Source organism: Oryza sativa, chromosome 4 (assembly GCF_034140825.1).
Source record: "Oryza sativa Japonica Group chromosome 4, ASM3414082v1".
NCBI lineage: Eukaryota > Viridiplantae > Streptophyta > Magnoliopsida > Poales > Poaceae > Oryza > Oryza sativa.
The window spans coordinates 20,206,137-20,232,810 of NC_089038.1; the positions used below are offsets into that span (position 1 = coordinate 20,206,137).

A 26,674-nucleotide genomic window follows, 5' to 3' on the forward strand; every position below is an offset into this window, starting at 1 on the left:
TAGCAAGCACATTTCGTGGAGTAGATAGGTAACGGAGCAAACTTTGGATGGTGTTAAAGTACACCACAAACGCTGATGGTATAAAGCAAAACACAGGAACTTTTGATGGTATGAAACAAATTTTCCATATTCTTTTTTGTTGGCATCTCCTCTTCTACTGTATTGCATCCATGCTAACTCCTAAAATATTAATGTGCTTGCTTTTTATTTTAAGATGCTAAAATGTGCTTGCTAGCATCATACTTACACTAGACATATGGCCTTACATGTCTTATAAAAGCTCATCTCAATTTTACATTTTTTTTTTCTAAAAGAGAAGCAGTCCCTCCCCATTTCGATCCATTACGTACTAGAAATGGGACTTCACTACGATGTTTAAAAAATACATTATATTACACTTAATTATCATTTATTGCCTTCACATAAAGCATCATCTAGAAACCGAGATTTAATTATAATTTCATTTATAGATGGCCATAAGGCCCGAGGCCCGATGGCCCGGCCCAAGTACGGCACGAGTTGGGCACAGTGGGCCGGCCTGGCACAGCACGGTCGGAAAAAAATAGTTGAGGGACCCAAAATAGACTTAATCAACCATATAGGACAAGGCCCAAAGAGAAGAGGAATACAAAATAGACTTACTTCCAGCTATATAAGACACAGCACAAAGAATTGAGGGGGGAAAATAGACTTATTCTTTGGGATAGTCATCAATGGTGCAGAACAATAGACTCATCAATGGTACAAAACAATAGAACTTGTAGTTTGAAATTCTCCTGACCATGCGCATCCCAACTTTCTACACCTTCTTTCAAGAGAATCTCAAGATCATCGATAACAGGCTCCAAGCTAGAATACATCAATATCATTGCCAGGTTGTTTTGATTCTTGGATTACCAAGCACATCAAAATATGTGTGTGTATATATCATCTAATCAGTCCCTAAATATTCTCATGAGCATGATTTTAACACAAGACATAGGAGTTTACACACAGCATCCATCAATAACACCTGGTTGTCCTATCCTGCGGATATAATGGATATATATAGTATCATCATTGTACTACGAAACAGTTCTTAGCTGCTTTATTGCAAGAGAATACTTATGCGGTCGGCGGTATCCTAACTGAAAATTTTCGACCTAACAATCTTGTGAGTTATCCCTCGAACTGTTTTTGACATTGACACTTGATAGGCACAGTTGCCAAGTACTTGTAATATGTACTCTTCCTGTCAACAAACACTATTAGTATTTCTAGATATTAATATTTATTTACAAACATAAGTGTTTCTAGAGTATTACCTTAATTTACTATCCAAAATCATCACTTATATATCCATGCATTTATTGTAAGGGCATGAGCAAATGGACCGGGGACTCAGGTCGCATGGTCCAAAGAAAGGTTGGGCCAACTATGACCAAGTCTGCCACACAAAGGCCGAGCGGTCTAAAATGTGGGGGAAGAGAAAATTGTGGGCGAGTCGTCAAGCAACAAGTGCTGCATATCACGGTTACTCGAAGCATGACTTTAATTTGTTGTTGCGCTTAAAATTGCGCCAGGGTCATTGTGACCCGTGGGAGCTACCCGCGGCTTGCTCAAATCCCTACGCGAGGCTGCGCTGGGGACCCCGCTCAGATACATGTTGGTGCATTGGGCATGCTATTATGTCAATAGGCGTGATATTTCCAATAAAGTAAACCTTTAGTAGGGGTAGATATATTGAGCTGGCTCGGCTCAGCTCGATCTGGCTCGTTAGGATAACGAGCTTTATCCTAACGAGCTAGAAACCAAGCTCAGCTCAGCTCGTCTGTAAGCTCGAGCTAGCTCGTTTAATTAGCTCGTGAGCTTTGGAGAGAGAAAGGGAACATTAGCTCGTGAGCTTTAGAGACAAGAGAGAAAGGGAACAAGGGGAGGAGCCGAGGAGGGGCGCCGGGAGGAGCGGCGCGGCCGGTGGCTTCCACGGCCGCGTGGCCGCCAGGGAGGAGCGGCACGGGCGGCGGCGTCCACGGCCGCGTGGGCACCGGGGAGGAGCGGCGCGGGCGGCGGCGTCCACAGCTGGCCGCGTCGGCGCCGGGAGGAGAGGCGCGGGCGGCGGTGTCCACGGCAGCGGCCTCCACGGCCGCGTGGGCGCCGGGGAGGAGCGGCGTCCACGGCCGGCCGCATCGGCGTCGGGGAGGAGAGGCGCAAGCGGCGGCGGCGACGCTGGGGAGGAGAGGCGCGAGCGTTAAGGGCTGGCGGCGGCTTGGGTGGGGATTGGGGATAGGGAGTAGAGCTAGGGTTTTGGGAGTAGAGCTAGGGTCACAAATGGGCCTTCAAGCCACATATGGGCCTTCAAACACATATGGGCCACAAATCCACAACAGCTTGTGCTAGCTACCCCAGCTCGTTAAGGCTCGCGAGCCAGCTCGAGCTGGCTCGTTATCTCTAACAAGCTAAAATGCCATCTCGGCTCGTTAGGAAAATGAAATGAGCTGAGCCGAGCCGAGCGAGCTAACGAGCCACGAGTTTTCCATCCAGCCCTAACCTTTAGGGACATCAAAATAACTTTACCTCAAATTTAATTGCTGCAAAAACTCTTAAAAATGCTTATTTATATTTGGGGAGTGGATTCTAATCCCTCAAGGGGATATCCCCTCGTATACCTTTTTCTTTCAAATTTGATGCAAATAGCTGTGAAAAATTCTGAAAAAATTGACAATATAGAGTATAATGATACCTACAAGTCCACCAAAATTCATGTTCAAATTCGATCTACACATCGAGAAACAAAAAAGACAAATTTAGATATAAACAGTATACTATTTATACGCTGAATTTGTCTTTTTTATATCTCGACGTGTGAGTTGAGTTTGGACTTAAGATTTTGTGGAGTTGCATATATGTGTTGTATGGATGTTGTCAAATTTTTCCAAAATTTTTTTATAACTGTTTAGATGGTTTTTAAGCAAACGAAAGAACATCCCTCAAGGGATTAGAATAGTTTCCCTTATACTTGTGGACGGAAAGAGTATATACTCAACATGAGCGGTAAATTTTAGGCCTCCAGCTCTATACCTGAGGTATGTTTCACAGTTCAGTACTTCAGGATAATACTACACCCAATTATTTATTGCCTTCACATAAAGCATTGTCTTAATACTACTAAGCTCAATTATTTATTTCCTTAACATTATCACATAAAAGCATTCTCTAAATACATGGAGTAATATTAATTTCCATCATCTTAAAAAACATAAGCAATCCTCCCACACCCAATCAAAGCCCAAAGTGATGAACTTCATAATAACAAACGTCCGGTGAGACTTTCAAGAACACATTCATGGACGGATATATGAACGGGGAAGGAGATGACCAGCGCTGGCTACATGACGGCGCAGGCGCCGTACTGCGGGCCCTCGTCGCAGACGAGCACCGGCGGGTACGGCGGCATGGCCGGCGGCGGGTAGCAGTGGCACGGCGACGACCAAGCCGGGCAGCCGCACGCTGGCTTCGCTGGCGCCGGCGCCGGCGGAGGTGGCTTGGGGTGGCAGTCGCAGCAGTGCGGGGTGGCGCAGCCGCCGCACGGCGGCGGCGGCGGGTACACGTAAGGGTACGGGAATGGTATGAGCTTGCATGGGTCGGGCTTGGGCTTGGGATCGGGCTTCTTCTCATCGGGCTTGGGTTCGGGCTTCTTCTTCTCTTCCGGCGGCTTGATCTTGATGTCCTTGATGATCTTGCCGGCCTTGCACCACAGCTTGCAGGAGAGCTTCTCGGCGTCGAAGGGGCCGGACACCACCACCGTGTCCTTCTCGTACACGATCTTCTCGATCTCCAACTCGCCTCGCTCTGCGCAATTATAATTTCAGCTGGGTACATGATAGCCATAGCTATGAGAGAAATGATATATGATCGATCGGAGACAGGGTTGCAAATTTCGGACCGAAATTTCCGAAAACGTTCATATCGGACCCTCCAATACGATATTATTTCGGTCAAAAAAATTTAATTTTTTTTGTGAATTTAGCAATATTTGTTTAACTTTGACTTATATTTTGTTCAAAATTTCGGAACCAAATTTTCTAAATTTCGAAAATATCGTCGTATCAGCACCCTCCAATACAAATACCGAAAACAAAAGGTTGAACCCTGATCGATCGGAGAAGAAGAGGGTGACCTTGCATGCAGCAGAGGACTTTCTGGATCTTGATGTTGCAGCGGCAGCACTGCAGGTCCACGGTGATGATCAGCGTTGGCATCTGAGAAGATGAAGCATGCGAATATAAACTATACCTTACAAATTAAAAAATTCGAATTCACCAAAGCCATCAAATCTATGTGTATGTAATTAATTAATTATTAAGCTGTGTTTGAGAGGAGAGGAAATAACAAGACTGAAAAGATACGCAACGTATGATCAATGAGTATCAATTATTTTAAACTTAAAAAATATATTAATATTATTTTTAAGCAACTTTTCAATATATATTTTTTAAAAAAAAATTATTTAGTAGTACGAAAAACTTGCGCGTGAAACACTATATATTTTCTCATCCTATCTTTTTCAAAGGAACACACTCTTACTCTCTAACCTCAATCAATGCATCTCTCCCTCATTATCACTATGTTTCATATTGTAAGCTGTTCTATGTTTGTTATATGTTAAATTTATTCTAAGTTTAAATATTTAAATTTATAAAAAAAATTATAGCAGCATTTCTAAAAAAAAGTATAAAGTAATTTAGTGTTGTACTTAATTGTTGATATGTTTTTTCTTACAAACTCGATGAAAAGTTTAGTGAAATAAGATAGCAAAATGAGTATATGTATAACTCTAAGCTTCTAGTTAATTGGTATCACATTTTTTTGTCTAAAATTGTAGTTGGTGACATATTAATTTAACAAAAGGGCTGTCTATTTATTACCATGTGAACAAAATCTTTTCAGCCACCTTTTCTTATCATTTGAATGAAAATCTAACTGCTCATGTGAAAATGTCTGTCTACATTAGATAAATTAACTTAAAAGAATTGTGCTAACATAGACAAAAAAAATATTTGATGATACTTCAGAAGACAGGAAAATATTCAAACTTAGGGATGAATGGAATTTTGGCAAAAAAAAAGCACATATCTACATACTAGAGGTGAAATTTTCTGGTTAGCATTTTGCATGTCATTTAGATGACTAGATAAGAAAATTTTAGACTACTGATGAATGAAAAGTAGAAAAAATCTCTAAGGGTAAAAAAAAAAGATCGATGTTTTTTTGCAAGAAATGAATTTCTGCTTTCTCAGGAAAAAGGCGAAGTCTCGGAAATGCAGATCATAGTTTGTGAAACTCGAACCGACTCCTCTATCTCTATTTTCTTTTGAGAATACCTCTATTTCTATTAGTCTACATTTTATAGCTAGCCTGTTCGAAATTAACTTACTTTTCTTCATATCATATTCTTTACCGTCTGGATACCAATTAGCTAGAGACGATCAGAGCCGAGAGAGCTACAGCAAAATAAAACTCCATTCAAAAATCAAAGATCCGCCAAGCTATTTTTTGAAGAAAAACACGAGTACAATATATCAAAAAAAAAAGCGACATTAACCGAGCCAGGTAACTAAACAAAGATATGATGGTGATATATATTGATGATCTATATATATAATCCGATCGAAAGCTAGCTAGCTAGCATCAAGGGAAACAGTAGAAATTAACCTTTGTATATATATGCAGCTTTCTGAAGTGAAGCTAGTCAGGATGAACTGCGACACGGCGATCGAGTGAGGAGCGAGCTCGCCTTGGAGAGAAATGGAGATAGATAGTCCCGGAGAGATCGAATTAATTAAAGATGATGATGAAGTAGTGCATACGTTTATAACGTTTTGACGTGCTGATTAAGGTGGGATTAATTTGGTGCAGGGATCACGTCTGCACGGTTCGGGATCGTCGACTTAATTCAATGCCCCGTTTGAAAGATGAAACCCGGCGCCATGACAGCCTTTCTCTCTCTCTCTCTCGGCTTTCGTCGTCGTCCCTGGCATGGTTCGTTGCCGGATCACATCCTCACGGTTCAGAGTCACGGCGCTCGTTTTGAATGCTGAGGGGGAAAAAACAGAGAATTTGAAAAGTGCATGCTATTCGATTTGTAGGAAACTATGAATATTAGTGTAGAAAAACCAATGGAACTTTTCCTTTCCTATAAGCTGTTAGAAAAAAAAAAGAGAAAATTTTCTGTCCACTCAAATCTCTTGGAATATTTTAAAATATGTAAGCATTCCTAGTTTTTCTATTCCTATATGTTAAAATTTCTCCAAAATAAGCCCTAAGAACTGAGTTTGAACTAAAAAACTTTCTATATAAAAATTCCTTTTTAAAATTGAATAAATTTGTTTTAAAATTTATGTAATTAATACTCAATTAACTATACACTAATATATTTTCTCGATTTATAGAATGCCCAATCAAACAAAGACTAAGACCATATTTTTTGTCTAGCTACTCTCTCTGTTCTTAGATGTAAATATTCTTACTCCCTCCGTCCCAAAATATAACAACTTTTAACACTTAGTATTTGTTCCAAAATATAACTTCTCCACCAACATTCTCTTCCGAACAAATTACAACCCTCCACCATTTACTTTTTCCATCTACCTCCACTACTCATTCAATTACAATCCTCCACCACTCATTTCTATCTACTTTCTTAATAACCATGTCCAATTCTAAAAAGGGAGTAATTAGGATTCAAACTCTATACATAACACACGAGAATCAGAACATTTCCAAACAATCAGCTCCTTAGGACAAGAAACCAAGCCAATGAAGCGACTGGAAAAGAGACTATTTCCCCTTATCCTTGATGTTCACTAAATAACAGAGGGAGCATGAGTAGATTATCGTAGGTACATTTCTTAAGCGGCGCGTTAAATGATGCAATTTTTTTTGCAAAAACTTTCTTTCTATAATATTTTTCTACAAAAATCAAATAAACCCGATCGATCCATGCGATAATTATTATTGAGTATCGTCTTCTCCTATAAGCCCAAGCGGCTAAGGGCGTCCATAATGTGCTCCCAAACTAGGTAATAGATAATATTTTAATCTTCATACCAGATAGTAACTACAACCCAGTAGTAAAGAGTAAAAAAAAACATTGATTCTTTTGGCATGTATTGATCCTCATCTCTCTCTTCATGCTATTGGCTTGGGACCCACCTTATTACTAGTTATATATTGTGGAACTTTTAACAACAAATACCTACTTTTAGTAGGTCCCACCTTATTTACTAGTTGTAAATATGCATTGGTGATGCCCTAAACGTCAAAAAAGCAAAAAAAAAACAAGAAACTAGAAGCGAATATAAGTATAAGTTCACTATTTAGGGCCCCTTTGAATCACAGGAATAAAAAAACGGAGGAATAGGAAAAACATAGAATTCTGACAGGAATGTAAGTGTAAAACAGAGGATTGCAAAACACAGAAAAAATATTGGAATGACTGTTTGATTGGACCACAGGAAAAACACAAAAATTTGAGAAGAGATAAAGACTCAAAGGATTTTTTCCATGAGGTTCTACCTCTTGTTAAAATTCCTCCAAAACTTATATCGGAAGAGGCATTCTATAGGAATTTCATATGATTCCATAGGGTTCATTTCTTTGATTCAAAGGGTTTTGTAGGAAAAATTTCTATAGGAATAAAATCCTCTAAAATTCCTATATATTTCATTTGAATCAAAGGGGCCTTAGATCGCAAGGACGAACGGAATGGTCGAGTCACGCGCAGTGTCACGTCGTTATCTCCCGTGTCCGTCCCTGTGCGTACGAAAATATGTACGATGCATATATGCTATCTCTCTTCTACGGCAAGACACATTGAGTTTCGGTTTAATCCTGCTACAGGATGTGTACATGTACATCTTTTGATTGGACATATGTACATTTGCACGCCTGGTGTTGGTGCGAATTAAAAACCGTGCTGATCAGTGCTTCCTTCCGTTCTAAAATAAGTTTATTTTTCACTCATCTCTTACATATATTAAAAGCACTAAAATATCTCAGCTTTATCAAATCTTAATGCAATTATTAATTTATCTACCCCTAATATATTTATCTTCTGCTTTTTACAAACTTTTGATATAGCGATTACTAAAAATGTATTTATTTTAGGGTAATATAAGGAGAAAAATTGAATCTATTTTGAGAGGAAGGAATTAGTAATTTGGTACTAGGAGGGCATTTGTTGGTTGCTTTTGTTGAAGTTGTTGGATGATTGATTCCGTCTCTGTCATTGTTGATGGATCCTGGTCGTACGATATGCGTGGTGCCACACTTCCATAGGGCATCCGTAAAGTGGGAATAAAAGAGGTTTGTCTAAAGCTCAGCTCCTTTATATTGTAATCCGGAGTGATTTAAAATTTTGAAATAATTTTAGGAAGATTTCTTAATTTGTCAAAGATAACTTTTTCGGTGAGATTTCACCGATATTTCACTAATTTTTTTTATCTCAGATCCTCGCGAGATAGTTTTATACCGTCCAAAAATTTGGGATTCAATCATATTTCGTTACATTTGGATCAAAATTGGGTTAGAATTAAATAAAATCTGTTAAAATTTCAATTTCTCTTGGCGAGATTTCACGTGAGATCACGCTATCTTAATTCCGACAAAGCTTGCCTCGTATGTATTGATACAATAGAGTCTGACGATATTGATGCTTGCTCGGCTGCTCCTTAGCAATCATATACTTCCTCCATTCCAAAATATTGCTATCTAGGATGGGATTTGACCAATCCTATGATAACGAATCTGAACAAAGGCATGTCGAGATTTGTTGTCATAGGATGGGTCAAATCCTATCCTAAATAGCAACATTTTAGGACAGAGGAAAGAAGTCGGGCAACAAAATTGACAAAAAAAATCCATAAAACTAATCCTAAATTTAAAGTCTAAAATTCAACATCAGCTTTGAATTAGAATTTTAAATGAGTGCCAAGTACGCCGTTAGGTTCTTTGAATTGGCCTCTGACAAAGCTTGGATCGACCAAGCTTTAGGCCATCTCCACTGTAGTTCATTATTCGAATCAAGAGAAGAGAGAGAATAGATTACTAAAAGGTTCATTTGTTCGAACTAACTTTTTTCATAAACTCAGCAATGCGTACCTGCAACCATAAATTAGCTAAAAGTCCTATGCTCTATGCATGGAATCGATCCTAGTGAAGAAAGAAGAGGAACGGATACTCAATATAAATGAGTAAATTGAATTCCATGCTTGATCTCACATATCTCAAATTCCCAATAGAACTCTATTGAAAGTTGTAATATATAAAAATAACTGCAAAATATAATCTATTTTTCACAATCGAATAATTATTAATATGGCGGTTTACCGTATTACGAAGGTTCGTCAAACTCAAAGCTTTTTTTTTCTTGTTTTTTCAATTGTGCTAGTCCCTGCGCAAATGGTTTCTCCAGACAGCACAACACATACTGAACCGAACCAAATTGATCCATACTGCAAAACACTGACTGAACTGAACCCAAATTAATCCATATGCTGGACTGTGGCCCAGTACATCTGTTGCATTGATTTAGGATTGGACATGCCCTTAGCTTGGCCAAACCACTCCCAAGTCATAGAAGCAAGAAAATCACAGGAATAGGATATCATGTTATAACCAATCTTACAGGAAATAAATCCACAAAATTTTACAAATAGTATTTTTTTTCTAGCACCAAACAAACAAAGGAACTTTGTGTTACAAGGAAGAGAAAACATGAATATTCTAGCTTGATGTCAGTTTTTCTCAAATATTCCTATAAAAAAATTCCAAGGGATTTCAATCCCTCCAAAATTCCTCTACATTTTTCTTTGTTCCAAATGTGCCCTTAAACTTGATGCTTTACCACCACACGAAAAGAGAGAGGAAGATGTAAACGAAAGAGAGAGGAAGATGTAAGGCTAACCTCTTATCTACTTCATCTGTCCTAAAATATAATCATTTTTAGCATAGTGATAAATCAAACATTTTCAACTTTAACTATTAATAGAAAAAAGTTAAAAAAGATCAATCATGTAAAATTGATGTTACTAGATTTATCATTAAACAAACTATCATAATATGTAACTTTTTATTTAAAACATCCTACTTTTATAAATATTATTGATCAAAATAGCATCTCGAATACCATGTCAGAGTTCAAAAATACTTATCTTTTAGTACGGATGGAGTAGTTGACTGAGTCGCGGAAGTTTTTTCACACTTTCATCTAAATAAGACCCAAATAAAATGCGAGTTACACGGCCAACAAACCCCCATTCGATGACCGCTTCCATTAAAATGCTAGAAAACAATCATTACCTTCTGGCTGTAAATTCGCGTTCTGATCGTTGTCGCCTCATAAATTCGTATGATGGAAAAAAAATATTACATATCATAGAGGAGGAGATTGATATTGATGTATTAGGAAAAGAAAAAGGTAAATGCATCGGGACATCACTCCTCTATGCAGGCTATGTCAGGTGTACTTTTTTTTTTTACTTCGACCATCCCTTTCTCAACCGTTGATATCTGAAAATCTGACATAAACTATTCTATTCGATTAGTTCAAAAAAATCAAATGAATCTTGATAATAACCCATTTTGGGCGACAACCACATTCAAACGCTCATCATCACCTCTTCCCTCCAAAAAAAAAAAAACGAAAAATGGCGCCAACTCCCAACCCACCCCTCCCCCTCCCTCCGCCGTACGACTCCCTCCCCCGCCTCCTCCTCCACCACCACCGCCGCCTCCCTCGCCGCCGCCTCGTCCTCGCCGCGCACGCGCTCGCCGCCGTCGCCGGCCACCTCACCGTCCCCGCCCCGCCGCACCACCCGCACGCCCTCCTCATCCTCGCCTACGCCCGCCACCTCGCGTCGTGGCCGCGCGCGCCCATCCACCTCCTCCTCCTCTTCCGCTCCTCCCTCCGCCTCTCCGTGCCGCCCACCCGCCACACCCTCCCCCTCGCCGTCTCCGCCGCCGCCGCCGCGTCAGCCGGACGCCACCTCCCGCTCGCGCTCTCGCTGCACGCCGTCGCCGTCACCCGCAACCTCCTCCCGTTCCCGCACGTCTCCAACGCGCTCATCTCCCTCTACGCCAGGAGCGCGCTCCCGGACTCCGCGCGCAGGGTGTTCGACGGAATGCGCGCCCCCGACGTCGTCTCGCACAACGCGCTGGTGCACGGGTACGTCAAGGCCGGGCGGCTGGGGCTCGCCGTGAGGGTGTTCGAGGGGATGCCCGAGCGGGACGCCGTGTCGTGGGGCACGGTGGTCGCCGGGTGCGCCAAGGCCGGGCGGCTGGAGAAGGCGGTGCGGCTGTTCGACAGGATGAGGCGGGAAGGGTACCGGCCCGACGACGTCGCGCTCGCCGCCGTGCTCTCGTGCTGCGCGCAGCTCGGCGCGCTGGACAAGGGCCAGGAGGTGCACGAGTACGTGAGGCGGACCAGGCCCCGCCCCAACGTGTACCTGTGCACAGGGATCGTCGATCTCTACGCCAAGTGCGGGCGCGTCGAGGTTGCGCGCGAGGTGTTCGACGCGTGCCCGGAGAAGAACGTGTTCACCTGGAACGCGCTCATCGTCGGGCTGGCGATGCACGGCCATGGCACGGTGGCGCTGGACTACTTCGACCGGATGCTCGTCGAAGGGTTCCGGCCAGACGGGACCACGTTCCTCGGCGTGCTGATCGGCTGCAGCCACGCCGGCCTCGTGGACACGGCGAGGAGGATCTTCTACGAGATGCAGCACAACCATGGCGTTCCTCGAGAGCTGAAGCACTACGGATGCATGGCTGACCTCCTTGGCCGAGCCGGGCTGATCGACGAGGCAATGGAGATGATCTCGAGCATGCCAATGGAGGCGGACACGTATGTCTGGGGAGGCATACTCGCTGGCTGCAGAATGCACGGGAACAACGTGGAGTTCGCCGAGGTTGCTGCCCGGCGTTTGCTGGAGCTGAACCCTGACGACGGTGGGGTGTACTCCGCCATGGCTGGCATCTACGCTGATGCTGGTAGATGGGAGGATGTCGCGAGGGTTCGGAGATCGATGGATGAAATGGTTGGCATGAGGAATGTTGGTCGGAGTTCGATTGCAATGGAGCTCAAAGATGGTATCAAGATGCTGAGCTGATTGTCTCTGAAGATTGGCAGGATTGCAATGGCAAGCCTACCGAGGTATCAACCAACCTCTCACTTTGACAATTTCAATCAACCAAAGTTGCTGCTGCCCATATAGCTTGATCTCATTGAGAATAGTAATGGCAAATTCTCGCTCTGTTCTGCTGGGCACAGCATTTGTGCATGCTGAAAGCATGGGGATATGAGCAGCAAGACAGCAACTGATGGTAGCAGAGTCGCTGTAGTTCCAGGCAAAATCTGATGACTGTTTATCCGTAGCCAGTCTATCAATCTCTAAACAAGCATCCTGGCCTAGACATACTTTTCTGAAAGTCCTGCAGCTCTTAGATAAGACAGAGAGCCAGAAGTTACATCCTCCATCCCAAAATGCATGACACCACTAACTTTTTACATAATATTTGATCAATTATTTTATTATGACTTGTTTTATCATAAAAAACTATAACCTTAACTTATATTTTTACATATTTATACTAGATTTTTGAATAAAACGAATTTTTGAATAAAACGAATGGTGAAACATTATGCTATTTTTACATATTTATACTAGATTTTTGAATAAAACGAACGGTGGAACATTATGCGAAAAGCCATCGGCATCATACATTTTAAAACGGAGGAAGTAATACTTTCAGGCAATATCTAATCACTTTGAGCTTTGAACACTGAGGCACCCTTGGAGAGAAGGTAGTGGATTCAGACCTGGTCCAGCTTTCTTTTTCCTCCTGAGGCACTGTCTGTTGTTTCTGTAAAGATAATTCAATTTCGCATAGTTCATGGCATTTTAAATTGCAACCTACTCACACACATGCTGAAATAACTTTTTTTTTCCTTTTATTTTGTTCCAATCAAATACAACTACCTTTTTCATGTATGGAATGGCTGGCTACACAAATGTTATCCAATGAGAAATGTAAATGCGTCCCTCAATGAGATTATTCCTTGCACAAATCTGCTCCTTGGTTCAATAACGACGACTCGCCGCACCCCTGCAAAGACACAAAGATTGTCACAACTCAAATTCAAATTAGATTACAAATATATGATTTATCAGTTTCCTGTAATGATGCACAGCGGATTCACATGTATTGCATAAAGAAGTACCTGGAGCTGACAATTGCTCCAAAACCTCCAGGAAGGTACTAGTGCTCAAGCAGGTATGACAGTGTCTTCGGCCATTCACCTGGTATTGCAGCTCCAAGGCCTAAAGTGTGAAAGATTGGGTGGAATTATAGTATCTAAAAAAGGATCCAAATAAGTTATGTCTAAATGCAAACACTAAATGCATGTCATACAGAAATGAAAACATACAAAGTGAATTGGAATGGACACAAAATTGGAAAGCGCTAAAGAGAATTGGAATATTGTAGCTTGCTTGTTTTGTTTTTCCTTCAGATTTGATAAACAGCACATCTCTAAACAGAAAAGCCTTTTGCTAGCTATTTATCTAACACACAGCCAGGGTCAGAGCACCAGCAACCAGATAGAAAGACTGAAACTGGTCAGGTTTCCAAACCTCAGAATTTGGATTATAAGACTGTTTGACTTTTTGAAAGTCAAACTTCTATAAGTATGATCAAGTTATAGAAAAATGTAGCAACTCTTACAACACCAAATTAGTTTCATTAAATATAACACTGAATATATTTTGATAGTATGTTTGTTTGGAGTCGAAAATTTTGCTATATTTTTTCTGTAAACTTGGTTAAACTTGAAGAAGCTTGACTTAGAAAAAAGTCAAAGTGTCTTACAATATGAAATGGAGGGAGTACCTATTTGGGGCAAAAACAGACCCGCTTCCGCCTGAAGCACAGTTACATTTTTCGCCCCAAAAAGGTTTCCACTTTCCAAAACTCTCCACACATTTTTATGATCATCAAAATTAATATGCAGGTCTCCTTATTTACATACATGTTAGATAAGGTAGTGAGTACAATTGAAAAGAGTAGGGACTTACATGCTCCACCGTCACCTGTTCAAGCTCAATACGAGTGTAGACATCATTCTTGCCTAGAGCCATGATATCACTGTGGAAACAAATAGACTCGAAATTCAATTCCAGTGAGCAACCAAAAATGATAGTTCAAACTAATGGCATCATGTGAACCGCACCACTGAACAAAAGGTAAATTGGTTCTATCGATTTGAAAGAATAAAACAGCATACCAGCATGGCAAAAGAAAATGGTTATGTATCAAACCTGAGCGAGTAGACATCAAGGAGAGCGCCATTATCGTCAACTATAGGAATTGAGCTTACTCTATCTGCAGGTGGGAAAATAAGCAAGTCAAGCAACACAATAGTTAAAATGGTGTAAAACATTATTTCTAAATATTACTGGACCAAGTTAAGCAATAGCATATGCAGTTCAAAACAAAACAAGGTTAAAGCCTTAAACGGGCATTAACAAACTAGGAACAAAGTGTTAATGCACATTCTCGTGTGCGTATGCTTAGTAAGAGTTTATCTCAAATCAAAGCTTAATATTAGTCAATAACTTTTGAGTTACAAGTCCTTTCAACGGCCTTCAAATGTAAAGTAATGTTGCCACCGCAAGCACTAAATTATCCAACTTAACTGTGCCATTTTCTAAATTAGGCAGTGAAGTAACAATGATAGAACTAATCATATCAGAACAGGAATATTATTTGCGTAGAATTAGGTTGTCCCATAATCTTATATTCCTTCAAAATGCAGACTTCAGTGTGCAAATGCCAAATAAGTCAGCTGCTATACTGCTGCCACATTAAATATGACGACAAACATCTCTGACATGACATTTGGTATATCAGACAGTATAGAGGTAGTACAGTTTAAGCTACTAAGTAGTACAACAAGAATTTCAGACTCTGGAGGTGTAGGTTTACTCCAAATTCTTTGTAGTATGTTATCAATGAAGGAAGCATAGATATTTCAAGGGGATATAATTTAGAGATAATCTGTAGAAAAAATAGGCATTCAAGAAAGTGTTCTTGCTCATCACAACAAAAGGTTCTCTTGTGTGTGTATCAAGCATTCCTAATTCCATATGCATCAGTTTTCTATCTTTATGATATGCTGACTTTAGAAATCTGATTATTACAAGCAAAGCTTCAAGATTTCTCGGTTTGGATTGTAAAAGATGAAAACTAATGGTACTGCCATAGGGCAGTCCATAACTGATAACCTTACCTAGCATTTGCATGTCAAGTAAGATAATTTATTTCATGTCTTTAATGTGGAATTAAAAAATGTAATCCTAGAAAGAACTAACTGATTGATTGTGGCCAACAATTACAATGTCACTGATATGTTCTTAAAAATCGGTAGGGAGAATAGTATAATTCTATGCATTTTAAATATTATTCAAGAAAAAACAATGCATTTTAAATATCAATTACATGTTACCTTCAAGCAGCAAATCCAGGCATGAATTTAGAGGAGTGCTTGGTCGCGAAGTTCTAAGCTGTCTATTGCTTGCCTTGCCAGTATGTGGTGACCATGTACCAATAGGCATACTGACAATCTGGTTTTGCAGAAATGAGTACCCTTCAGGCTGTTCTTGCAGCTTTGAGCAAATAACTAAATACAGCATCAAGATAAAAGTGAGCTTAATTTGAGGCTCGGATCAATTTAGCTGTCAGAATGAACAGTTGTAGTATTATTAAAAATGATTCCGTACATTTCACAATCCCTGGAAGGGTTGCAAGACCAAGCAAAGGCATCCCTGATGAATCCGTTGAGGGCTTAAAGATAGGAACTGAAGATATTTCATTTCTAATTATAGCCAATGCCACATCCCTTAAATTATCTGAATCCTTAACCTGAAGAAACATAAGAGGAAAATAATGGATCAATTACTAGAAAATAGAAATGTTCAAATAAATGAAATGAATAGGTAATCCCATCAATGTTGAACTTATATCAATACAGAAGATTAAAACACACTGCTATGGTCTTATTAGACATAGGGATTTGATCTTGAATAACCAAAGGCTCAACCCCTCATATCCAAAGTGGCCTTTATTTTAGCTGAATGAATCTCAACAATGAAATGTACAATCACATATCATACGTAAAACACAGGAGTTATCCGTATGTCAGCCTTGATGCACAACAGCATATCACTATCACTATGACATACAATTTGAGGAAATGATGAAGGAAATATTTATTAAGGTCATTGTAAACCTGATTTTATAATATCCACCGTTTTTTCTGTAATATCCATGAGTAATATTTAGACAGCAAATCAAATGAACGATATCTGGGAAATAGATGCAGATATACATGAATTAATGGCCTTCTCTGAATGGCAGCAACATCAGGTCCCCCATAAAACTGCAATTTTGCTTCTTTCCAAGCAGACACTGAATGCATTTCAAGTTCCTCATGGCCAAGAGTTCGAATGTTTCTCTGCAGCTGCAGACCCAAGAATTGATAAACAATGTAAAAGTGCTTATCGAAGGAGAAACACAACAATTTAGTCTCACCTTTCTCAAAATTAATACAAAATCGGATGCGGTTAGCATGCCTGTTACGGTTTGCTGCTGATCATCCCAAAGAGGAACCAAAGAAAGACCCTAAAACAAGAGAAGTGAAATTACGATGAATTCTTACAGTATTTGATCACACAAGGAGCAATCAAAATTTTTGGACTACCTACATACATGAATATGCAAGGACAAATGATAATTTACCAGAAAATTTTGCTTATTTAGCAGTGTTTTTCTTTGATGGAAACAATGGTGTTAGTTATTAGTCAACAAAAAATAAATTTGTTCTGCTAGAAATTCTTGTTTGATTGTAAAATGAAGAAACAAATCGATCGCTCCTAACATATAAATAAACAAATATTGCAATTATTCAATAACATGATAAACAAACATAGGAAATTTTAATGAATATGCAAACAGCAGGAAGTAAAAAAAGAAGAAAGAAAATAAATGCATAGTCCTGCAAAGACATACCTCATCATGCATGATTTTAAAGGCTTGCTTGACAGGAAGACGAGCATCCAAAACTGCTATCTGAAATGCATATACCAAATGTTATAATTGATATGGCCTAAACGAAAGTGCTAACTACAAAAGAATAATCTAACCTTGCTAGAAACAGGAACAACATCATATATGGTATTATGTAATAATATCTCAGAGACTCGATGGCGGAAAATTGCTATCTGCACGCCTGAGTTTTGAGATAACTGATCTGGGGGCATCTGCTTGAGATAATTGGAAATAATGCATAACAGACTATAAGTTATTAGGTAGCATAAATAAAATACACAAAATTACAAATGAAACTTTGATACATACTGTTGTCAGTATAGTACCCTCATCCATACTCACTACTCTGATGGAAGTTTCTGGCTGTACAACCGGATGTGTATTATCCACAAGAACTTCATTGCTAATCAACCCATATTCATCCCGTACACAAGGTTTCGTCTCATCACATCGCCAGACACCATCAACCAAAAACCGGTACTATGTGACACCAAAAGAACACATCAATGTATTGAAAGCAAAACACTAAGCACAAGAAAGTTGTATACAAATAGCAGGGCACTGGTATAGAAATCGACTATCTTCACATAATTTGATACTAGAAGTGTACAAGTTGTTTGCTAAAGCTAACATAACAACAGAAACAAGCAATCACACAGTGGCCATAAGCAATAGAGTGTCCAATAAAGAGTGAGTGGATTCTCTATAGAAGTGCATGGTGTAACACCAAATACTTGGAAAGTGCATTATACTCTAGCAGTAATATATCAGGCACGTCATGCTTGGCTACATTTCCAGAATTAAATGACGTCTACAAACATCCAAAATACAAAATCCAACATGATTATGAAAATTTCTGATATCTATCGCTATTGATTTTTTTTTAGACGAAAAGAACACTGTATTGATTGCTACTCCCTCGGTTCCATAATATAAGTGATACAAGGATTCAAATTTTGTCCCTAAATACAAGGGCTTTCAAGTGCTCCTTGTCCCATCAATCATCCTTCATTCAATTTTCTTCACATTTTATGCCAACCACCTTCTCACTTCCCACAAACCCCTCATTTAATAAAGAGCATCAAAGTCTTTTTCCTTCCCCCTTAACCACTTCAAGGAAACCTAGTACCCCTTATATCATGGGACAGATGTAGTAGATAAGAATTCGGAAGATATCGAAAAAATATAACAAAATGAAGGAGTCCTAATTAAGAAAGTAGATAAAAGGAAGATAAACAATATGGGGAAACTGGCATAAATGCAGCAAATCATATGTTTTGAGGAAAAAAATATAATAAATCAATCTTTTGAAATACGAATAACTGGAGATGTGGGAACCTAAAACAGATCTATTTGTATTCATGTGCCTTCACGACTCATTATGATGGCATTAGAGGACAATTTTGATGCCGCAACTGTATGGACAATCAAATGTGCAGCAGCCATCATGTAACGCCTACAAGTTATTGTCTGGAACTATGGAAACAGGGGAGGGCAACCTGGTCCCCACATACTAGGCATGTTCCTACTGTACAAGAATGTTGTAAGACTTAACGACTAGTTTTCCTACGGACTAAATTGAAAAGAATGCTGTAAGACTTAACGACTAGTTTTCCTATGGACTAAATTGAAAACATAGAGTTCTGCTTATCAAATAGGACAAACTCTATCATGCAAAAGCTATGCTATTTGAATTCTTGCGGTTATCATTTAAGTCAAACTGTAAAGCCACATGTGTGAAAGCTAATTTAACGGTTATCATATAAGTCAAACTGCAAAGCTACATGTGTGAAAGCTAATTAACGGTACAGCCAAGACAAGCAGTCAAACCAAGCCTCTATTTTTCTCTTTTTCAGGTGGTCAACATTTCAATATTCATAGGGGGGAGGGCTTCCTTCCCCTCAAAGTCCCAGATAATGTCCTTTGCTTGCATAGAGCTCTGTAATGAGTTCAATTTCAGTCAAAAGAAAAAAAGACCATAGCTAGTCATGGAAGTACCAAAGTAAAAATGTGGCATACATCCATTTATTTGACTTCCTTGTACTACCTCGTAGGAGTACATGGTTTTCTAAAGCACTATTCAATCTGTTGGTGCACAGGGCATAGAATGATGAAAAAATGAGTACATATTTTACCGAATAAGACATCAATCATGTCAACACATATGTACATCACTGAATCTAACGAGAGGATTTCATACGGCGGTCATGAGGTAATACATTTAATGGAAATAGTCAGTAAGGGGATAAGGTCCACATAAACCCTAGTCATCAACACTCAACGGCACTTGATACCGCGCACAATTCAGGGTTTAACCATTAAGCGTATTACCCAAGGTCGATTAGTACAGCTGCTATGCATAAAATAGGTCACTCCAAGAACCCAACCACACTACCTCCTATCTGTGGAAGGGACACCAGTCCCCGCCACGCATTATAAGCTCCAATGCATTGCGTGAGCACACCTCGGCGGCCATCGACGGCAACTACCAACTAACATTTGGATGCATTGCCGCCCAAACGCGCTTCCGACAAAACAGTCACACATCAAAGATATCAAAACAGAATCGGCGCACTAATCTATCGCGAATTAGCGTAATTCGATCCCAACCCCAAGCAATCTACACACTCATCAGGCACAAACACACAATCAAGAGCTAGCAAGCCTAGCACACCCATACCACAACCGGTGTAAAGAAAACATGGCATAAACAAAAACGCATAATCGAAACGAAGGAGTAGCCCGAATCCGGGGAATTCGGCTGGAAGGGCGCGCACCTGATAAACCCCGGGGGGCAGATCGAACACCACCTGGAACTCGGCCCCGACGAGCCCCATGGGGCACTCCCTCCACCTGCGCCCAAACACAAAAAAAACCACGCAGCACAAGCGCAGAAAACAAAGAAATTCAGCATTTCCCGCAGCAAAACATCAACCCGAAAAAATAGAAAAAGGAAAGATCCCGCCTTTCCCTCAACCCCCCCTGCCCAAGATCGATCCTTTTTCCCCTCAATCCCAAACCCACCCGGTGAAGCTGCCGCAGAAGGAGGCCCGCTGGCCGCCGTACGGCCACGCGAAGCGCCGCAGCACCATGTTTGGAGAAGCCCCGGGCCACCACCCCCCCCCCCCCTCAAGAACCCTAGCAAAAGCAAAGCAAAGCAAAACACCTAGGCGTCGACCATCCCAGCAAAGCAAGAACCCCGAACACCCCCCCCCCCCCCCACGCCCACGGGATTGGGGGACCTGCAGGAGCAGCAGCGAGAGCGAGAGCGAGAAGGACGGTGGTGGTGAATTGAGATTATAAGGAGGCGGAGAATGAGGAAAAGAGGGAAATTTTTTGGCGTGCGTGAGGAGGGAGGCGGAGGCGGAGGCGGAGAAGCAAAGGGGAGGGGGGGCGTCGGGGTGCGTGTCACCGTGTGTGTGTGGGCGTTTGTTTTGTTCGCTTTCGAGAGAGCTTTGGGTTGGTGTTGGAGCCTAGTGTGTGTGAGCGTTAGTGTAGTGTTGTAGTATTGTGTTGTGGTAGGAGTGGGGTTTTTTTTTTTTTTGGGTTTTTTGGGTGCTTTGCTTTCACTTTCCTTTGCTTTTTGGTGTGGTTTGTTTTGGTTTTGTTTTTTTTTGTTCGCAATATTTGTGGGGGGGTTTTGAGAGGAGGGTGGTTTGTTGGTGGTTGAAGGGACGGCCGGCAGGTAACCATTAGACGTTTGTGCTGCTAGGGTCTAGGGGGTTTTTTGGTGGTTTTTTTCTACCATATCTTGGAGTCCTCTGACGTAAAATTAGAGGGACATGGGTCGCTGATAGGTGGGGCTCACTTTCATTGGGTCCACACGTCAGTGACGACATGCATTCTCCTTTTTTAAAAAAAAATTTCTTACTAGCTTTGTTTGTGTTTAGTTTTGCATGCAAAAGACTAGGTGGATATGCGTTTGCCAAGGAAATGAGTTTTAGAAAGAGCATTTTTTTTCCTGTTTTTACGTCATCACATGACTACATCGATAGACAGTGGGGGATCCAGAAAATTGATTCGCTGGTGTCATAACGTGTCTATAGATGTCATAGTATGCTAATCATACTTAGATCATGGTGTTATAATACATGGATAAGCAGTTTTACTGTAAGTTTTGCCAAAAGTCATCGGTGTTACCGGACACCGGCACTTGTACTGTAGATCTACCCCTGTCGGTAGAAAATATTAGATAAGATATTTACTTTGGGATATTTTATATAGTAGTAAACAATATGATGAGCTAGTAGTATATGCACAATGTACTAATATGTAGCTATGTTAGTTGTGGTCTTGTGGATATGTCAAAAGACTACGTGTAAATAGGCTGGTGGTTGTATCGACAATAGAAACAACACCGAACAGTAGCAATATTGACATTATTATGGATAGAAATAATACATCTGATACCAAGTGTATTCTGGGAGAAACGTGGGAATTTTTTTACTACTTATCCAAATTAAAATGCCCTTGCATGTAGTACTAACTGCAAGCATCATCTCCCATATGCAGAAAAAAAAATATGCATCTTCGTAGAGAGAAATAACAATAAGAAATACATGTATGAGGTAATGATCTTGAGCTAGTTGCATAAAGTTACATATAGCAAAACTAGTTGACGCGAAATTTTCTCACCTATAGTTTTAATCGTCGGCCAATATCTTTTGCCGTATGAATGAAAAACAAACCCTTACCATCATGAGAGGGTAACATGCAGGGGAGGAGGGTAAATATGGTCATCATTTATATCTCTAAACCTCAAATATAGGAAACCCTAATGATATTAGTGTAAGAAAGGAAAGAGATAATTGGAGAGGAGTGAAGGAAACAAACAAATATAAATTTTGGGTGTTAATGAGGAAATCATTAATATCGTGAGATATTTTTGAGCTGATTGCATAAAACTGGGTGTACCAACTATTTTGATAATGAAGGAGACACGTTACCAGTGGTAAACTGGTCGCCGGTTGAATTTTAGCACAACACAAAGCCTCCATCTGTTGGGACTATTTAATCACGCTAGTATTAATTATTACAAATCTTTTGTTTTTTACCAATTTAGTCACCAGTGTGTATATGTAGATATATATAGCTTTTTTTAAAGATAATGAAATAGAATATCCCAACAGATATAGTTAGGGGTGGATATCAATCTGCTGTGTGTTTTTCAAAGTTTTTTTTTTGAACTGAATAATTGTAAATATATTTTTTGGGACTAATACTATAGGTAGATGAATAAAGACAAGACGGTTTAAAGAAAAATCAACTTTCATTCAAATATATAGAACTGGCAGGTTTCCCCGCAATTTTATATGGAGCCAAATTTTAAAAGTTGATGATTTTATTGAACGAAAAAAAAACTAGCATACAGTGAGATAAATTTAGGACCAAGCCAAACAAGCTAGTTTTTTTTCCATGTACTGTTTCTTCCATTTTCTTAAGGCTGTCGCACCTATCTGATTCATCCTATTCAAATCAATCTGATTTCACAATTTCCCAGGATAACTACAAAAGTCCCATTTCTTTTCAACATTTCCTTGGACCTTATCCCAGAAGATGACACATCAATTTAAATGCGGTAATTAACTTGAAACAGAAGGCGAATAAAGCCGTTTTGAAACTTCGAAAGCCAGAGCTTAATTATATTTTTTTTCTCTCGATCACCCAAATTACTTCGGCGATAACATAAAAAATGAGGAACAAAGAATCTGCCACCTTTCTTCAATTTGGGCAGTTTATTAATCCGGCAAAACATGGGCTTTCTCTCAGGTGACTTGCCTTGTTTCTGATGTGACGTAATGTTAGTTTAATTAGTGGAGAAATATATATAATTATGGCACAAAGTCGCAAGCAACCAACCCACTGCTACCGGATTCTGCAACAACGACGTCAGCCAAGCAGTCATGATGTACGAGTAGCACATTACCCATGACTTTTGCGATTATTTCTCAGCCGTTCATCCAGAGAGAGAGAGAGAGAGCGCTTAATAGTAGATACAATAGCAGGCTATAAGCCAGCTGTAAACATATTTTAAGAAGATAAATCAGGAGAGAGAAGAGCAGCGGACTACAGATTTGTAGCCAGCTGTAGCACGGACTCCAAGACGCAGTGTGTCTGTGACAGGTGGGACTAGGTATTAATAGTGTAGTATGTAACTGTTGTATGAATGAACTATTACATTGGTAGATGAATTGCAGCTAGTAGTTGGCTATACTATTAAACTTGCTCTAATTTAAAGTCGAGTGATAACAGCGCAACATAATGTGTAGTATGAGTGTCAGTACTGTGATGACGTGCTACAGTGATTCTTAATGACTTCAAGGTAAGGAATGTGAATAGTGATTCCAAGTTACACATTATATATATACACTGTACAAATGAGTGTATAGTACTCCCTCCGTTCTATTTTAAACGTAGCTGTAAGTTGTTTGTGTCCAACTTTAATCATCCCTCTTATTTGAAATTTTGTATGATTAGCATTTTTATTAATCATCCCTCTTATTTAAAATTTTGTATGATTAGCATTTTTATTGTTATTAGGTGATAAAACATGAATAGTACTTTATACGTGAGAGCGTGACTTATGCTTTTTAATTTGGTAAAAAAAATCAAATAGGACAGACAATTAAAATTGGACACGGAAACTCATCGCTGCGTTTAAAATTGGACGGAGGGAGTAGTATCTTTAGATAGCCGGAGCGATTTGTAATAGTTCACAATGTAGTTTGTGCAAATATATTTCTTTAAATAAAATCCTATTTTGAGAATGTTTCAAAGAATTATTGATTGATAGCCAAAAGAATGAAGTGAGTTCAGTGCATCAGAACATCATTGCTGTTTTTTAATCACTCATTACGGACAATGGGGACAGAATGCTTGATTTATTACTGCGATTAATTTGACTTGTAGAAAACTACAAGGCCCAGCTGATTGGCATCTTCTGTTTAAGAAAGTGCTTGACATGGTCCAAGAACAAATGTATTTGAGTACTGTAACTGAATACTACTGATTAATACTACTAGTAAGTGACAAGTATTAATCAGTACTCCATCAATTTTAAAATACAGGATCGATCTATTCGGTAAAATCAGATGCGACTGCAAAGTAGCCAATACCTATAATGCCAAACTCACAATTCCTATGGCAGGCAATAGCGGCTGCGGCAGCTAGGGCAACCGAACAAGCACATAAACACTTTTGACATCTAAATTTTGTACCAAAACACAAACTGAATCCTGCTAGTGCATCTATCTCATCAACCGCTCCTCATCCAAGTATGTCCTGAAATTAGCATATATTGTAATGATTCTGAGTTCTGCCTGTGAAGTTTCACTAAATAAATATAGTTTTAATCCATAAGAATTTGTAACTAAAAGAGTATAGTTTTAAAGTGATCCACTATACTCTTTAATACTATCTTCTCTTTCTTCTCATTTTTAGTCACTAAACCTTCATTCTCCTTGTTTTCTCTCCATATTAATATAATAAACGGTATAATAGTATTTTTAATCTCTTTTTAAATATGACTAGCTAAAGCTACATTTATTTAGGAACAAAACCAAACTTATTTAGAGACAAAAAAGAGTATTGTACTGCTCACTATGCTTAGTACCAGTACAAGATATGGTTTTGGATTAACAGAATCGAGGCTGGCATAGTGATTCTAAGGGAACGAGAGAAACGTCTACAAGAAACGAAGAGGGGTTGGCGATAAAACCTATATACTACTACTTACTACTCGTGTTGCAGCGATACGATCTTTGGGGATTGACCATAATTTGAACGAGAGGAATTGAAATACAAAGGGCTTATAAATTTGGTTTACGCCTTTTGGAAATGTTTTTTTTTTGACAGGGCTTCCAACCAAACCAACTCTAAGGTAGTGTTTGGTTTGAGGACAAAGTGGGATGGGTTAGGTCTATTCCTATTTTTTGGAATGGGATGATCCTGTTTTTTTGTTTGGTTACAGGGATGGAACGAACCCTGTTTTTTTGTTTGGTTTGAGGGATATAATGGGATAGAATGATCCTGTACATTGTTTGGATGGAGGGATGAAGGTGGGATACTTGATAGGGTTACCTATTGATATTAATTGGTGAGGTTACCCCCAAGAACACTATACAGTGCAAAATAATACTTGTCAACACCACACTATTTGAAAATGACCACTGTGAATTCCGTTTGTTCACAAACAATATAGCTCCATAAGTAATTAATTTTTTTTTATAAAACTTCATGTATGTCCATACTAATTGCTGCAGCAGCAGAAGGTTCACAGTGCACATATAATACAAGCCACACATAATAAGGATCATATTTTAGTCTTACATATATTAGCAACTGAAGGTCTTACACATAATAGCACATTTAATTCTTGTACATGATAGCAATTTGAAGTCTTACTCGTACTAGTAAGTTCTTTGCCTCCAACATATTGGCAGTTTAAAGTCTTACATAATAGGTAAATAAGCCAATCAACAACACATAATACCAAAAGAACTATCCAACTCATCCAAGAAGCCTATGTTGATCCAGGGAACTTTTCACTAATGAACATTGCAAACCAATGCATCTTGTTTTCAAATGGAAGTCCATCGAAAGCTCTAGCAATGTGAGGGTTGGCAACCAAATGAGCATAGTAAAATGATCTATGGACCTCCTCAAAACCAGGAAGGGTTTTCAATGTGTCAAATAAACTTTCTGGAAGCTTATTGTCCGGCTCGGCGACCTTTAGTATAGCAGAGGCAAGCTTGTCACCAACACTAGTGAATGCACCAATCAGCCCGTCATCTTCATTCTCTTGTGTTTTTACTTTCTTTGGCTTATTTGCAGATGATGCCTCCGCACGATCATCAGTAGTGGCAGGACCATCATTTTCTTCATCATTGTCATCTTGGACTTCCTCTGTTCCTAGGACTGAACTTGAGTCCTTTGCATACTTTCCTGTAGCCATGGTGCTACCAAATATTATAAGCATCTCACCATAGTGTGCAAGAGGTTTGTTAAAATAATCCGCATCAGCCTTGTGATCCTTCAGAAACAACAGTTATTGCATAAGCAAATGCAATAAAAAGTTACAAAAATGAAACAAAGAACCCACAAGGTAAGACATATACTTCAATATAACCATTGTAGTGCTCATCATCAAGAGTAATAATAAAATTTTTCTCATCCCAACCAGCAGCACCCACTTTCCTAAGCCTATTTATCTTTGAAAACTTTCTTTGCCATGTCTTCAAATGGTTCTTAATTTGCTCACCCGTGAGAGTACTATTGAACCTTTCATTGACCGCCCTAGCATATGCATTGAGATGGACAGCCTTGAAGCCAGATGAGGTCCTTGTGCCACCGGCAACAACATTAGCTAGGTGAGAAAGCATGAAATAGGACATAGCTGAGGTCCATGAAGCATAGGTGCTTCCTCCCTTGCCACTGTTGTTGTCCATTTCCTACCTATCATAAAATGAAACAAAAATGTCCATTCAGTAATATATATATCAATAAAATATGCATGCAACAATATATCAATTCA

General features: G+C 39.6%; 4 protein-coding genes across 11 annotated transcripts; 1 reads left to right on the forward strand and 3 right to left on the reverse strand.

The window, feature by feature from the left end:
* Nucleotides 1–3,130: 3,130 nt before the first annotated feature.
* Nucleotides 3,131–5,844, reverse strand: LOC4335726 (protein PYRICULARIA ORYZAE RESISTANCE 21). 2 transcript variants are annotated; one of them, XM_015779823.3, is made up of 4 exons: nt 5,692–5,828; nt 5,414–5,480; nt 4,157–4,238; nt 3,131–3,828 (listed from the first exon to the last, which is right to left on the reverse strand). In XM_015779823.3, the coding sequence occupies exons 3-4, from the start codon at nt 4,236–4,238 to the stop codon at nt 3,365–3,367; spliced, it is 546 nt and encodes a 181-aa protein (XP_015635309.1). In that variant the 5' UTR covers nt 5,414–5,480; nt 5,692–5,828; the 3' UTR covers nt 3,131–3,364. The 2 variants fall into 2 exon arrangements, with proteins under 2 accessions (XP_015635309.1, XP_025880466.1); XM_026024681.2 differs by lacking the exon at nt 5,414–5,480 and having other exon boundaries at nt 5,692–5,844.
* Nucleotides 5,845–10,685: 4,841 nt separating this feature from the next.
* LOC107276698 (pentatricopeptide repeat-containing protein At5g61800) lies at nt 10,686–12,146 on the forward strand. The gene has a single exon (XM_015779344.2). It carries the CDS (start codon nt 10,686–10,688, stop codon nt 12,144–12,146), a length of 1,461 nt encoding a protein of 486 aa, XP_015634830.2.
* A 392-nt stretch (nt 12,147–12,538) lies between these two features.
* On the reverse strand, nt 12,539–20,521 carry LOC4335727 (sucrose nonfermenting 4-like protein). 7 transcript variants are annotated; one of them, XM_066309870.1, is made up of 14 exons: nt 20,167–20,521; nt 19,920–19,995; nt 17,452–17,622; nt 17,238–17,354; nt 17,104–17,163; nt 16,627–16,716; nt 16,424–16,555; nt 15,816–15,957; nt 15,542–15,715; nt 14,355–14,418; nt 14,112–14,181; nt 13,259–13,358; nt 13,017–13,143; nt 12,539–12,900 (listed from the first exon to the last, which is right to left on the reverse strand). In XM_066309870.1, the coding sequence occupies exons 1-13, from the start codon at nt 20,232–20,234 to the stop codon at nt 13,052–13,054; spliced, it is 1,356 nt and encodes a 451-aa protein (XP_066165967.1). In that variant the 5' UTR covers nt 20,235–20,521; the 3' UTR covers nt 12,539–12,900; nt 13,017–13,051. The 7 variants fall into 7 exon arrangements, with proteins under 7 accessions (XP_066165967.1, XP_015636727.1, XP_066165968.1 ...); XM_015781241.2 differs by having other exon boundaries at nt 17,238–17,357; XM_015781244.2 differs by lacking the exon at nt 12,539–12,900 and having other exon boundaries at nt 12,967–13,143; nt 17,485–17,622.
* Nucleotides 20,522–25,559: 5,038 nt separating this feature from the next.
* Nucleotides 25,560–26,591, reverse strand: LOC107280801 (uncharacterized). Its single transcript, XM_026024708.2, has 2 exons — nt 26,253–26,591; nt 25,560–26,173 (listed from the first exon to the last, which is right to left on the reverse strand). The coding sequence occupies exons 1-2, from the start codon at nt 26,586–26,588 to the stop codon at nt 25,664–25,666; spliced, it is 846 nt and encodes a 281-aa protein (XP_025880493.1). The 5' UTR covers nt 26,589–26,591; the 3' UTR covers nt 25,560–25,663.
* Between the last annotated feature and the right edge of the window lie 83 nt (nt 26,592–26,674).